This window comes from Lactuca saligna, chromosome 4, assembly GCF_052625555.1.
Source record: "Lactuca saligna cultivar CGN05327 chromosome 4, ASM5262555v1, whole genome shotgun sequence".
In the NCBI taxonomy this organism is placed as follows: domain Eukaryota; kingdom Viridiplantae; phylum Streptophyta; class Magnoliopsida; order Asterales; family Asteraceae; genus Lactuca; species Lactuca saligna.
In genome coordinates, this window is record NC_136420.1 from 63,984,858 (window position 1) to 64,000,353 (window position 15,496).

A 15,496-nucleotide genomic window follows, 5' to 3' on the forward strand; every position below is an offset into this window, starting at 1 on the left:
CTTCGCATTTTATGACCCCCATTTGCGAATATTAACCCAATTGACTTTGAATTGACCAGAATATGACGGTTGTCACATCATCCCCCCGTTAAAGGGAATTTCGTCCCGAAATTTGCACTTCGAATGGGGATCCAGGAATTTAGAGGAAAGATGGGGATAACTTTTCGTAGTACGAGAATTTGATTATGGTAAGGAATAACTCGCCCGATGTCACATGATTACTACTATGCATGCTTTAATCGATGCTAGATTTAGCATATAAAGAAATTCGGGATTTAAATGTCGATGTTAGAAACACGTACTGATATTTGCGGGCAGTTCCGGAGTGGTTTCTCCCTCGGTGACATTGTTCTGTCATGAGTTTGCAAAAGGAAAACTGATCAGATGGTAAGTTCCTACTAGTAAAGACAAGTCAGTTGTTATAGAATTTGATTTTTCCAGCATTTTTCTTCGATTTAAGAATTCCTTATATATAGTTCATAAAGGAAGTCCATATGAATGAAGTTCACGAGTTAGTGGGTTTTGTGGTCTCTCTTAGATTTTTCACGAGTGTGCTCAAGGCGATTGGTGCGGATCGTATGTATTCTTGCATTTCTATCAACCTCTGCGATACTATAGAGAGTTGTTCTACCCTGAATCTCGTTTCGGGCAACTTTATGGACCAGGATTGGAAAAATTGTATCTGCTGAGCTTCCTTCGTTTATGTTGTAGAAACTTCGTTCTCTATTAAACAACATATGTTGGTCTTGTTCTTTGCTCCCGGTTTCCAAGCACTCTTCCCAAGGAGGCGTCAGGCCTTGATAGCCGGTCGAGGGTTGGGATTCGGAACAAGAGTCATCGGGGTTAAGTTCTCCACTTCAGCGTCGGAGTCAGAACCATCAGCATAGCCTTCAGCTTGGTGACCATCTACAGGGGTTGGGTAATCATTCTCTGGCTCCTCTCCGAGCCATTTGGTATTGTCGTGGTTAGGGTAGTACGGTCGTCGTGTGGATGGAAATCCAACCATGATATCTTCGCGAGAAATGGGGATATAAGAAATAATTAAGCAAACGTACTAATTAGCTAATTATACGATGATCTTTATCAGGTACTTCAACAAATTGTTTAGTGCATACTAATTATATGTATTCGGGACAGGATAGACCTTCGAATAAGCGACCCTAACTCTAAATCCCCAATCCAACGAGAACAGGAAGTAGAGCAAAGATCCACAGATTCTAAGTCTATGACGTCCTGGATACATAAAATTTTAATGTATCCACTAAGCAACTATTGACCTATTGATAAAGATCTATTTAGTTCTCACATATGTAATTTTAATAATGCCAAAATACCCCTATGGTATTTCATTGTGGTAGTGTTGGTAAATTTTTAGACTTGTTGCCACATCACAACCATTCTTGGGCATATGCTAATCACTCCTCGGACCAGCATAGTTGATCAGGCTATGCTATTCCCAAGACTGATCATACATCCCCAGGCTTACCTGTGATGTCCAACAATCTTTACTTTTGTTTTGTCCTAAAATGATGCTGACCTTAGTATGTATGCATGCATGTATACTTTTAACAAAAGTTATTTATTCTTAAAGGTATAGTGGTTTTGAAATCTTAAAATCAGAGACCTTAGTCCCAATGCATTTATAGTTTGTATATCTTATGTGGTTCGATATACTTAGTTCACTATAAACAATGCTCTGATACCAATCTGTCACACCCCCAAACCAAGGATGGCGGAAACGTCTGGGGGTGGAGGACTTCATGTACAGTATCACAACAACGTGTATAATAGTGCTCAAAGTAAAAACAACCACCATAAATATAATTGCAAAAGTTACACCAAAGTATATGTTTACATGTTTCAAAAGCAATTACATTATGATGACAAAATAAATTTGTTGACGGTTTAGCGTCCCATCCTCAAAGCGATGAAGTTTGCCTGTTTCACTGACTTCCTGAGAATACAAGTAGTTTTAAAGAGTGTCAACACAAAGGTTGGTGAGTTCATAAGAGTTTTGTTTGAAGTAGAAACCGTTTTTCCTTGTAAAATCGATTTAGTTTGATTTCCAGAAAATCCAATATTTTCTTAGTTAAGTATGAATAGAAATAATCCTGCATGATGCATTAATGAACCCTAGAGTAATCCGTAGAGTTCCTCTATAATCGTCCAACATATATAAGTTATATAAGGTTTAACTTAGATAAAACGTTGAATATAGTGGGTCTGCCCCAGGTCCACAACCCAACGAGGAACAGGAGATGAGGCGGGCACCACCAATTCTAGGCCAATCAAGACTAAACTCTTATATGACTCAAACATATACGCTCAGCGACCATAGTTGAAGTCTAACAATTCTAGAGGAAATATAGTTTAATATCATAATAACTTTGTATAGAGACCCGGTACTTTGTATCTGTACCCCTTTTTGTATAGAGACCCGGTACTTTGTATTTGTACCCATAGAGATAAAAGGTGATTTTAAATCAACATAAAACTCATTTAGGTTTTTAAAAATAAAATCCCGTAAACTTATGGATTGTTCCCTATGTGAGCCGTTATAATCATACTATGACTATGTGAACCTGCCACGACGTTCTCAGTGTCGCGAAAAATGAAATGACATTTGTCACCCGTAGACCTGCAGATCCCACTGTAGCTAGCAGCGAGGTGTGGGGTGTCAATCCCAATATAGATCTATATACAAGTATCACGTTCTCCCTCAAGGAGATTCTGATTATAACTACCAGGAATTATATCCCGCACTCGGACGTACGGGGAGAGATAGAGAAACTCACAATATAGGATAACAAGTTTACGTTAAATGTGTGTGAATATAAATATTTCTTGTATGAATGTACCCTTTTTGTACGAGTGCGTAGAGTGATGTATCATAAACTATACCTATTATAGTTTATCTAAAATGTATGTACTATGTATGAACTCTTTTATGGAAAAGTATTAGTGTAGTGAATTTATCGAACTCTTTTCATAGTTTAATAGTGCGTGTTCCAAAATGAATGAATAATATTTAATATGAATGTTTTAGTTTCAGTCTATAATGATAAACTAGTAAGAAAACACATTCAAATATTAGAACTTATGATTATACACTTTGCTCAACATAATACAAAGTGTTATGATATTTACATGCTGTTGGCAAAATTTAGCAATTCTGCCCTGTTTTGGAAAAATCATAGAAAAATCATACGAAGTCGAAAACTAGATCCGTAAATTCTGAGAGTTCACAAAATGTGTCTAGTTTGCTCATAATTTTTATCACAATTTATAATGACCTCTAACTTGGGTGAAAAAGTCCATAATCACAGACTGGTCCGGATTGTTGTTTGAAATGATAGGCAGTTTTGTAAAAATCACCATAAATTGTAGAAAAATCGTATGGAGATGTGCAAGTAGCCATTTTAAAGCTAAAAACTTGATCTATTTGCACCTTGTACAGTTTTGAAAACAAAAATAGTTAAGATGCCCAAAACAGTCCGTGAATGGAGTTGAACTTTTCTGATGAAGGCTGTTAGAAAAATTTAGATACGTTCTTAGTGTTTTAACTTGTATTCCCCCCCTGAAAACTTGAGAAAACATGAAAATGTAGGGGTATGAACTCACCTTAAGTGATTTCAGTAGATGATTGTTGGAGAAGGAAAGTGTTCAATTCAAGAACACTTGGAGATGCCTTGAAGGTTTTCGAGAATTAAGTGTGGAAGAACACTTGAAATCAGCCTTGGATCTCGAAAATTTGTGTAAAAGAGTTTGAGAGAAAAAGTGGTGTTTGATACTTAGTGGAATGAGAGAAATGAGAGAAAATGAGGAGTGTGGTCGTTTGTTCCAGCTCAAAAACGTGGGGAGAGGGCAAATTGAGTGTAAGGGAACATTGAAGTGACATAGGTAAGGTGGGGAGGTATGGCTGGTCATAGAGTGGGTGTGGGGTGGTTGCTTGTGATCATACGTCTTTGGACTCAAAAGTCAAGAACAATGTCTTATAATAGTCTATGTGTGTGTATCTCTTTAAAAATTCTACAATTTCATCATTTTATGACCCCCATTTGCGAAGTTGAGTATTTATTTCCAAAAATGCGAAACTCCAGGGACAATATTTGAAATCTTCTGTTTTCTTCCCCAATTCGCATTCTACTGTGAAATACTTCGCATCTTCATTCTTACACCCTTCGCATCCCTTCGCATTAATCACCTTCGCATTTTATGACCCCCATTTGCGAAGTTGAGTATTTATTTCCAAAAATGCGAAACTCCAGGGACAATATTTGAAATCTTCTGTTTTCTTCCCCAATTCGCATTCTACTGTGAAATACTTCGCATCTTCATTCTTACACCCTTCGCATCCCTTCGCATTAATCACCTTCGCATTTTATGACCCCCATTTGCGAATATTAACCCAATTGACTTTGAATTGACCAGAATATGACGGTTGTCACAATGACTCATTTAGGAAGCTAATTTTTGTAGAAAGGATACTCTGCATATGCTGTTAGGCTATCTTACGGTTAAGAGTAAATTACACGAATGGTCCCTATGGTTTGGGTAATTTGCACTTTTAGTCTCTAACTTATTTTTTAAACTCGGACGGTCCTTACAATTTGTTTTCTTTTATGCGTTTGGTCCCTATCTTACCTAAAAATACTATCTTGCCCTTCATTTTTTTTAATTTGTTTAAATAAGGTGTGCTAGATAAGATAATGTAAGGTGAGGTGGAAGTGAGGTTGGTGGTATGTTTATTTAAATAAATTAAAAAATCAAGGGTAAAATGGTCTTTTTAGTTAAGACAGGGACCAAATGCGCAACAAAAAAAATAACAGGGACCTTTCGAGTTAAAAAATAAGTTAGGGACCAAATGTACAAATTACCCAAAACCATAGGGACCATTTGTGTAATTTACTCTACGATTGATTGATGGGTTTACCAAGAATGAGAGAATTCTTTTGTGCAACACTGCAAATTGATCACGATTTTCATGTTAAGATGTCAAAAGTTGGTGCGGAATTGAACGTGGACAGATTATGGGGTTATGTTCAAATTTTGTATATATGTTTGTGACTCTTTTGACAGCTATGTTTCATGGTCGATATGATAAGTTTTGACAAACTGTAGATTTATTTAACAAGAGTTACATGTTAGTTTCATAATGCAATAATATATGCATTTTGTTTACTTTGTCATAACAAACGACATGATCCAATTCTTGTTATATAGAGTGCATTGCACAGAGTTCAAATCCAATGTGGATTGTGCTCCTTGAGGGAACTTCTATGTATCTAATTTATATTTCAAAACTCGAAAAATAAGTCTTTTATAGAATTTCATATGAAACCACACCCTATAACCTAATGGATGTTGGATGGCCAACACACAACTAAAAACGGTCTGGATTTCTTTTTATAATATTTTAAAATTTTAAAATGATAAATAACGAAGACCTCTCAAAGATTTATAAAGGCACCACAAACACAAACAGTTAAAAGTTTCAAGATTTTAATTTTTAAAAGTTGTTTATAACATTAAAAGTTTCTTTGATAGAGTGTAACTTACCCGGTAAAAAGTTTCAATGTTAACGTGTTTTGTTGACACGACATTAATTTTTTGATACAAATAAACTTACAGGTTTTTCTTTGATGACAAAAATTTCATCTTTGATTCGACTTGTGTTACATTTTTTTATATTTGGCTCGGTGATTCAAGGAACATTGGAACTTGCAGTGGTTTTGTGCCAGAATTTAGGCGGCATGTCTTGAAAATCCGGTGGTCGCCGGAAAATGAGGGAGGCGGCAGCTATCAAGATTCCGGCGGTTAGAGCCCATATCACATACACCCTGTTATTTGTTTCATAATAAAAATATTGAAGCCAATATTTGTCTCCCCCATGTTCTCTCTCTTCATGTCGTCTGTTGTTTTCATCCTGAATCAATAATCTTTTGACTTAATGGACTTAATGAGAAAATGACTTATTCCCTAAAGTTACATACGAATGTTGGTTTTTTACATAATACATACAAAAACAACTTAATAGAAGAGAAAAAGCATGAATATTAACCTTGAGAAACATTTCTAAAGGGGCATAGAATATGGATTCCACTTCTCCAACATTTGGAAGCGGATTAAATGCTTGTTTATCCCATAGTATACCCATCACTGGAACTACTGTAACATTCTTCTGCCATTACAATCAAATAGTTGACTACATGTTAAAAAAGACTACATAAAAGCGATTGGGATTCTTACAAATCGTTATTTCATGACAAAAAAAAGATAACAAAAGTTCATTTAAAGCAAACACATTTAGCTCCAATTTGCACAATTTCCAAATTAAATTCAGTATCTAGTTCATATCGAAACAAAAAATGGGAGAAAATAATTTGACCTTGGTTACAAATGGTTCAAGAACAGTGACAACATCCACAAGGGCAGGATCCAATCCAATTTCCTCCTCAGCCTCCCTCAATGCGGTTCGAATATCATCTGTATCCTCTTCGTCCGTTCTACCTCCGGGCAACGACACTTCCCCTGCAAAACGAACTCATTTCAAGGTTTCAACTCCATTCAGGCATTTCATCGAATAACTTAAGTGCACGACTTCCGTTACCAGAGTGAGACGACAGCTTCGATGAACGTTGAGTTAAAATAACATAGATATCATCTCGTTCCTCGAATAGACATATCAGAACTGCAGCTCGGTTGGGTCTTGTGGATCTTTTGGATTGACCAATTGAGGGGTCATCTAGAAGAGGGGAAACAGACTTCGATTGACGAAATCGTTTAGACAAGTCAAGTAGCTTCGGTGATCTTGTAAAGTTGTTGGATTCCATGATCAAGATTCAACCCAATTACCGTGTGGGTTAATGGGCAACGTTGTTGTGTGGTGACGCAAAGTAGATGTATATTTTTTCTTTGTAGTTTGTAAGTAGATGTATCTTTTTTTTTCTTTGTTAATAAATAATAAAGTAGGTGTTGTAAGTAACAAAGAAAAATGGTAAAGTAGATGTGCTCGATCTTTTTTCTTTGTTAATAAAGTAGGTGTTATAATATGTAACACCTGTTATAACTGTTAATTGCTCCCTTATTTCTTTAATATAAATAGCATTAAAAGGGATTTTGATTTTTTTTTTTTTTAAATCTTTTGATGTTTTATTTTATTTATTATTATTTATATTATTATTATTATTAACTTTTATCAATAATATTCTTTTATTTTGTACAAAAAAAATGTTCAAATTTATAGTCATTTGAATTTATACAGAATAATTGATAGACACTCAAATTATTATTGATATTAACTCTTGTTTCTAATAATAATAAATACAGAATAATTGATAGACACTCAAATTACTAAACCTTTGGGAGTATTAGTTAATAACTGATAGACGTTCTAAACTTTGTGGACCATTTATGTAAAATTAGTTAATACGTGAGTATTATCTTTCTCTTTGAGTTCATGTTTGTCTTTATACATCTATTCTACTACCTCTCAATGTTTAGAGATATCTAAAAATGTACGAGAGATGAATTCCGACATTTTTTAAGTAACAAATTTTAGGAAAACTTGTGTTGTAGATCTACAACTTTGAACATGTATATGTGGGAAATGGTTTAACATACACCGACTTCTACATATGGTTTCAAGTGTATTAATAATCTAATATTCTAATGTACAGAGACAATGATATAAGTTGTAGAAAATGGATTGGTCGGTTCTCCGACAATGCATTAATAAAGGGTGCAGTGGGCTCTATAATTAAAATATAAAATAATCATTATATATAGATGGATTGAATAATAATAATAATAATAATAATTTCAACAATAATAATAATAATTAAAAAAAAAGTCAAGATAAAATACAATAAAAAAACATACAAAATGTCAAATTAGAGGGTGCAATTATCAATCACGAATGATATAAATAAACACACTAAAAAAATATTATTCGCTCAAGTAATATGTCAAAGATATGAAAGGATATAAAGGTAGACCTTGATTGTTTAGAATTAAAGTTGTAACTTTTATTTTTATATATATATATATATATATATATATATATATATATATATATATATATATATATATATATATATATATATATATATATATATATATATATATATATATTTCAAATGGTAAAAAGGAAAAGAAATGACTAAAAGAAAAATATAATAATTTGTGATTAAAAATAAGATAAACCAATGATTTCGGATTTATGGAAGACATCGTCCAAATACCTAAATACTTGGATCCTAGAAGGAGGAGGGTTAACACAAAATCCAAATGGTAGGATGCAAATTATACTAAGACAATAATGTTTTAGTAAGCACAAACAAACAACAAAAGGTGAGATAAGAGATTTAAGGGGTCATTTGATAAATGTTAATAGGGTTAGAACTTCTGAATAAGTTAACTTCTAAATAAAATATGTTGTTTTTATTTTACATATGATTGACTGTACAAAATTACTATATTACCCTCAAACAATATTTTTTAGTTATAATTCATTTATGATTTACCATTTAACTTATAAATCTTTATGTAAAACAACTTTGTTTTAACTGGATTGTACAACTACCCATAAACCACTTCTATTGCTACTATTCAGAGTTTTCCCAATCAACTTATTGAAATCTGATTCAAGGAAAAGCACTAAGATCATCTAAAAAAAAAAAAAAAAAAAGAGTAAAAAATTGGGTAAATAGTATTTCATCTCCAATCCTACTTCATATTTTTATCCCATTTTACCCCCAAAAAGTATATTCCTAGTATATTCTATTATTCCAACTTACATAGATTGTCAAACACACCTCTCTACTAATTTAGTTTTAACAAATATATAATCTACATTTTTTTCATTACATTAATATTAAATACAAACAATTATATTTATAATAAACTTATAACTAAATATTATACATGCATTTATAAAAATATTACACATACATACTTTTAAATAAATATTAAATAAATAAATAAATAATAGTATTGCCACTTGTTGGTTATTATTAGATTATTATTGTAATATATAGGTTAGCTACAAGTTTAATAGCATATGTTATCGTGTTTGTAATATATATTTTAATTATAAGTTTTTTTTAAAAAAAATACGTTATCATTTTTTAAAATTTCAATATGTATTTAAAATTTTATATGAATTTGATGAACAAAAAACAAACTTTATATTTATAATTAATTAATATAATTTAATATATAACAACTTATTATAAGTATTAAATATTATATTTAAATTATAATTAGTAGGTAAAATGAACTAGAAATGTAAAAATATATAACAGAGGGACTAAAATCGACAACACAAAATTCACCCTCATTTTGAGAAAAATGAATAGTATAACACCATATTTGGTGTAATACTATTCATATCCTCCAAAATTGGTGAATACATGGGAAAGAGTTGGAGAAGAATGGGGAAAGAAATGAGGGAAAATATGGAGAATGTAAGTGGGTTGGAGATGCTCTAATCAACAACATTAAAATATATTTTAAAAAGGATAAAAGCACACACTATTGATGAAATACCAGACGCCATGGTCTTTCAATTTAGATCATATACATAAAGAAACAAGAGCCAACTCTTTACATGAACATCTACTATTTAAATGTGCTTTACTGCTAATCTGCCATCACAATCGGTGTTCATTAACGAATCTTTGTGTAGCATCTGGTTCCCGGTACGTACTCCTTGCTATTTACTTTAAAAAATACAATAATGATGCATTTTGCCTTGGACTCGGCGATTTGATGGGCCAACTCGCCGAGTAGGAGTGGGACAAGGCGCGTGAATTGGACTTTGGACTCGGCGAGTCGGTCCCCGGACTCGGTGAGTAGATTCTGGTTGGGCAAAAACCCTAATCCGAGTGTTTGCACCCTATTTAAACGCTCTAACTTGGCCTCCTTTGTCCCTAACACTTCCAGAGAGCAGTAGAGCGAGACCTTAGCTCCCATATTGTTCTTGAGAGTGTTTTTGGCTTTGTAAAGAAGGTTTGGAGTTTGGAAAAAGAAAGAGGTGCTTGAAGAGTGCAAGGAAAGGAGTAGATCCGAACTCTACTTAGGGAGAAGCTTCCATTCAGGTAGAAAAGTCCCAACCTTGATCTTTAGGTCATTAGTTACTATTTTGTCCCAATTTGGTGGTTTTCAAGCCCTAAAACACCAACCTTCATGTGTTGTGCTTAATGATCTGAAAGGACTTTAGATCTAGGCTTATTGGATGAAGCAGAAGCATAAAGTTTATGTGGTTGAAGTGATTGAGGTCCCCATTGAGTGTATAACCTCATTAAGAGTTTGGTTTTGGCCTTATGAGCTTATAAGGCCATGCATGCACGTAAAGTTTGCAACCTTACGTGATAAGCATGCTCGAGGAACATGGATCTGTGGTTTTGAAGTGTTGCATGTCTCAGTTTTGGCCTATATGGGAAATGGGTCATAGGGACTCGGTGAGTCCCAAGGAGGAAATCGGCGAGTTCCATGAAGATGGCCTTAAACTCGGCGAGTTGGATGAACAACTCGGCGAATCCGATGAAGATTTCCTTAAGAATCGACGAGTTGTTCTTCAACTCGGCGAGTTAGATGAACTTGGACTTAGTATGTATGCATCGAGGAAGAACGCGTCGAGTCTTTGCTAAGCTCGACGAGTAGATCGGGTGTAGAACTAGAACAGATGGAAGGGACTTGGCGAGTTGGCGAGCCAACTTGGCGAGTCTGGTCAACCAGGAAGTTGACTTTGACCGGGATATTGACTTTGACCGGGGGGTAAAATAGTCATTTTACCCCAAGATTAGTTATCAGTATCTGACTTAGTGTTTATGGAAATTATAGCTGGGGGTTCCGGTTCAGCAGTCAGGCGCTCAGCAAGCAAACTTTCAGCAACTACTTCGAGGTGAGTTACCTTCCAGTAGTGGTGGGTCTAAGGCCACAATGTCGGCTCACCAGTAGGAGTACGCATGATAGATGATTGTCTTTGTGATATCATCTAGGTTTGCTACTACCTGATATGTTAGATGCTAGCATGATATGTTGTATACGATAGTAGTAGAGTTCGGTTGTCAGGACCGAAGGGTAGTCAGACACCACAGATACGTCTGACAGTATATGATGTTATGTTTACATGCTAGCTTGTTATGTTATATGCGATAGAGGTAGTAGGAGGGGACCGGTCCCCGAGTTCAGTTGATATTTCCGAAGGGTAGTTCAGGCACCCCAGTTATGTCTAACAATATGTTATGTTATGGTATATGTGATAGTAGCAGTAGGGGGTGAAATAGTCCCCGAGGATCGGTTGTTAGGGCCGATGGGTAGTCAGCACCCCATAATGGCTTGACATGTGTAGTCAGCACCCCAGAACGGCTTGACACGGGTAGGTCGGCACCCCAGAAAGGTCGTACCGGGTAAGTCGGGCACCCTAGAATCGCTAGGCAGTATGTATGATATGTGATTGTATGGTATCTGGTATGATGGGGGAACTCACTAAGCTTCGTGCTTACAGTTTTCAGTTTTGGTTTCAGGTACCTCTTCTTCGAAGGGGAAGGAGCTGATGCGGTAGCGACACATCACACACACGCTTTGTATTCCGCACTACGAGATCTTCCTGGGGATTTGTACTCTGACATTGTTATGTTTTTATAAACTGGTTTCCAGACACGCACATCTTTGATGAAATGATATGATCGTTGAATGTTTTATTTCTAATGTTTTGCTAAGTATGTGTTTTAAAAATGAAATTTTTGGTTTGTATTTTTGGGATGTTACAAGTTGGTATCAGAGCCCTGGTTTGAGAGATCCGGACACACCTTCGGGGGTGTCTCAACTCAAATCGAGGGATTGAAACATTTTAAAGAAGAAAATATTTTCTAGAAAGCTAAGTAAAGAGTTTAAAGAAAGAACGAAGTGTGTGATGTGCGCGACCGGCCGAGCTCAAGTAAGTATTCCCCAATGTACCAATACAAGTTATATATGTTTATCAATTCCAGTAGAACAGCATGCTAGAATAGGGCTAAGGATCTAGGAGTGATGCCTTATGTGCCTGCTTTATGTACTTCAGTATATGAAAATTGCATGCTAGGATTGAGTAAACCGTAGTAGGATAGCCTGTTTAGGTTATGCCTGATAGCATGAGCTTAGCATTGTATGCTAGTACAGTTTCCCACTATGAGGATGGAATTGCTTGAGTAGAATCCTATGTCTGAATGTTGCTTGCTTTGTGCTTTGTGGGACTCTAAGTGATGGGGGTTAGCCATTAGGTGAATGCATCACGTCACATGCGAACAAGGTTGAATAATCTTAGAGTGCTAGACTTGGCTCTATTGCGCAACTCTTGTCTAAGTCTAACCGTTGTAGGGACGAGTATTTTACTTGAAGGATTATCTAAGCCTCGCCGCATGTGATGGTATTCAGGTGATGCCTAATTGGCATCACAAGGAGGCTTTCAGCAGCTGATGAGTGGATCGGGTATAGTCAGAGGATTCCCTAGGGCAACCCCAGGATGGGAGTAGTAGAAATTATTAGCAGTAATAGTGACTTGGTGGAGTCAAGGCAGTACTTGAGGAAAGTAGGGATAGATGTGGAAGGTAGTATGGGCCCGTACTACTGGAAGCAGAGGATCCGTACTCGAATCAAGGAAACCTAAGATGAGACCAGGAAACTTGTGGTAGTAGTGATTCCTCGAGATATATCAGTGTTCCTGACGTTTATTATGTTGTGTTTCAGAATGGTGGTATTACGCCCTAGACCAGTAGTTGGCAGTTCAAGAGAGGGATCAGGTTCTGAGCCGGTGGATGAGGGGCTACGCGATTTCATCGCGTCAGAGATCACCAGGGGCATCCTTGAGTCGACCCCCATTATCTTCGGGTCAATCAAGGAAGGGATAATGGAGTTGATGGAGGATCGCCTCCGAGCATTTGGGAGTGACATGGCATTTGGTCAGTCGGGATCTCGCACACTGTCCTTTAAGGACTTCAGGGGCAGTGGTGCGCCGGATTTTCACGGGGCGAAGGACCCCATAGCCGCCAAGCGATGGATTTCAGACATTGAGTCTGCACAGATGATTAGCTTCTTCCCTAAGGGGTCGAAGGTGAGGTTTGCAGCAGGGTGTTTACGTGATTGAGCTAGGGATTGGTGGGAGTCCATGGGTGACTCGTTGGGAGCCTCGGTTGTCGAGGCTATGACTTGGTTGGACTTCGCGACCAGGTTCAGGGTAGAGTTTGCGCTGACTGTCAAGCTTCAGCAGCTGGCCAGGGAGTTCTTGGATATGAGGCAGACAACGGAGACTGTGGCGGAGATCACCGCTAAGTTCCGAGAGAGGGCATTATTAGTGCCCCAGTATGCCGGTGATGAGGACATGAGGAGGACCCGCTACCATGACATGCTCCGAGCTGATATACGAGAGCATGTCAGTTTTTCAGCTTGCCCTACCTTGGACTCTATGATTACCAGGGCGAGGGAGAGAGAGATAGATCTGGAGCACATCCGGAAGAGGAAGAGAGAGGAGGGACAAGCAGGAGGGGCTTCGGGGAAGAAGCCCAAGGGACCAGATGGTAGGCCGAAAGGCTAGTCAGGACCGATCCGCTGCAAGAAATGCAGCATGCCTCATGAGGGGACATGTAGGCTGGGATCGTCGGGCTACTATAAGTGCGGCAAGACGGGGCATTTCAGCAGGGATTGTACCGCCCCTGCACCTATGATACAGACGTCTGAGTTGCTGTTTTTCCATTGCAACCAGAGGGGCCACAAGAAGGCCAATTGCCCCCAGTTGACAGCATCAACGCCGGTTAAGGCGCCAGCTCCAGCTACCTTGCGATTTACAGATGGCCGACAGGGCAAGGCCGAGGCTCCAGTGGTGAGGAGTCCGGCGTTTCAGCTGACTACCGAGGAGGCACGCGCCATACCTGATGTGGTGACGGGTATGATTCTTTCCCTCTATTTTATTATTATGATGTTATGATATTGATATGTGCTCTGTGTATATGCGTTAGGATCGTTCCATGTGAACGGTATCCCTGTTCAGGTGTTATTTGACTCGGGTGCCACCCAATCATTTGTTTCCCTTGCGCTTAGCAGGAGTTTTCTGAGTCTTCGGGCATGTTGGATTGCCCTTTAGAGGTAGAGATTGCCGACGATCGATCGGTGCGAGCATCAGTAGTATTCAGGGATTGTGTTCTAAGGTTATTTGAGGAGTGCTAGTTGGTGGATTTGGTTCCCATTCCCTTGCGGGGGAACAAGGTAATTATAGGCATGGATTGGTTGAGCCCTAATGGGGCGGTGATAGATTGCGCACAACAGCTAGTGCGGATCAGAACCCCAAGTGGGGGAGAGTTGGTGGTCCACGGCGAGAGGCCACAACGTGGACCCACAGTATGTTCAGCAACGAGAGCTAGGTGCTACCTTCAGCAGGGTTGCGCGGCTTATGTCGTGTACGTTATGGATACCCGGGAGACGGGTAAGACGACGGTGAGCGAGGTTCCAGTGGTGCGAGACTACACTGATGTGTTCCCGGAGGAGCTTCCTGGAATACCTCCGGAGCGTCAGGTAGAGTTCAGGATCGACCTAGTTCCTGGTGCGGCTCTGATAGCCAGGGCACCCTATTAGTTGGCTCCTCCTGAGATGCAGGAGCTGTCTACGCAGCTACAGGAGCTGCTAGACTAGGGATTTATTCGACTGAGCAGTTCACCCTGGGGAGCCCCGATCCTGTTTGTGAAGAAGAAGGACGGGTCGTATCGGATGTGTATAGATTACCGGGAGCTGAATAAGGTAACCGTGAAGAACCGTTACCCACTCCCAAGGATTGATGACCTCTTTGATTAGTTACAGGGAGCATCCTGGTTCTCCATGATTGATTTGCGTTCAGGTTATCATCAGATGAGGGTCAGAGAGGAGGATGTGCAGAACACCGTGTTTCGGATGCGTTATGGCCATTATGAGTTTGTGGTGATGCCGTTCGGGCTCACCAATGCTCCTGCCGCATTCATGGACATCATGAACCGCGTGTGCAGACCAATGCTGGATCGGTCTGTGATAGTTTTCATCAATGATATCTTGGTTTACTCCAAGACGCAGGAGGAGCACGAGGAGCACCTGCGAGAGGTGCTGGAGACTTTGAGGAGGGAGAGCTTGTATGCCAAGTTCTCCAAGTGTGAGTTCTAGTTGCGCGAGGTGCAGTTTCTGGGGCACCTAGTCAACCAGGACGGGATTTCAGTAGATCCGGCCAAGGTGGAGGCCGTGATGAGATGGGAGTTTCCGAAGTCTCCATCCGAGATTCGGAGTTTCCTGGGTTTAGCGGGATACTATCGGGGATTCATTCAAGACTTCTCCAAGATAGGCGTACCCCTGACACGGTTGACTAAGAAAGTCATAGTCTTTCGATGGGGGCCTGAGCAGCAGGCAACATTCGAGGTTCTGAGACAGAGATTGTGCGAGGCGCCAATCTTAGCCCTGCCAGAGGGCGTAGAGGATTTTGTGGTATATTGTGACACGT

The 15,496-nt window shown here is 38.5% G+C and overlaps 1 protein-coding gene across 1 annotated transcript; it reads right to left on the reverse strand.

Annotated features, from left to right (window-relative positions):
• Positions 1-5,565: 5,565 nt before the first annotated feature.
• Positions 5,566-6,962, reverse strand: LOC145042015 (nudix hydrolase 11-like). Its single transcript, XM_078990305.1, has 4 exons — positions 6,611-6,962; positions 6,389-6,531; positions 6,062-6,181; positions 5,566-5,926 (listed from the first exon to the last, which is right to left on the reverse strand). Exons 1-4 carry the CDS (start codon positions 6,831-6,833, stop codon positions 5,705-5,707), a joined length of 708 nt encoding a protein of 235 aa, XP_078846431.1. The 5' UTR covers positions 6,834-6,962; the 3' UTR covers positions 5,566-5,704.
• Positions 6,963-15,496: the final 8,534 nt, after the last annotated feature.

What these genes read in the sequence shown, in the direction of transcription:
- LOC145042015 (XM_078990305.1), bottom strand. Translation starts at nt 6,833, where the DNA reads ATGGAATCCAACAACTTTACAAGATCACCGAAGCTACTTGACTTGTCT. An exon ending in GAAGCTGTCGTCTCACTCTG is followed by an intron (nt 6,532 to 6,610) that starts GTAACGGAAGTC and finishes TTCGTTTTGCAG; the next exon opens with GGGAAGTGTCGTTGCCCGGA. An exon ending in CTTTAGAAATGTTTCTCAAG is followed by an intron (nt 5,927 to 6,061) that starts GTTAATATTCAT and finishes TTATTGATTCAG; the next exon opens with GATGAAAACAACAGACGACA.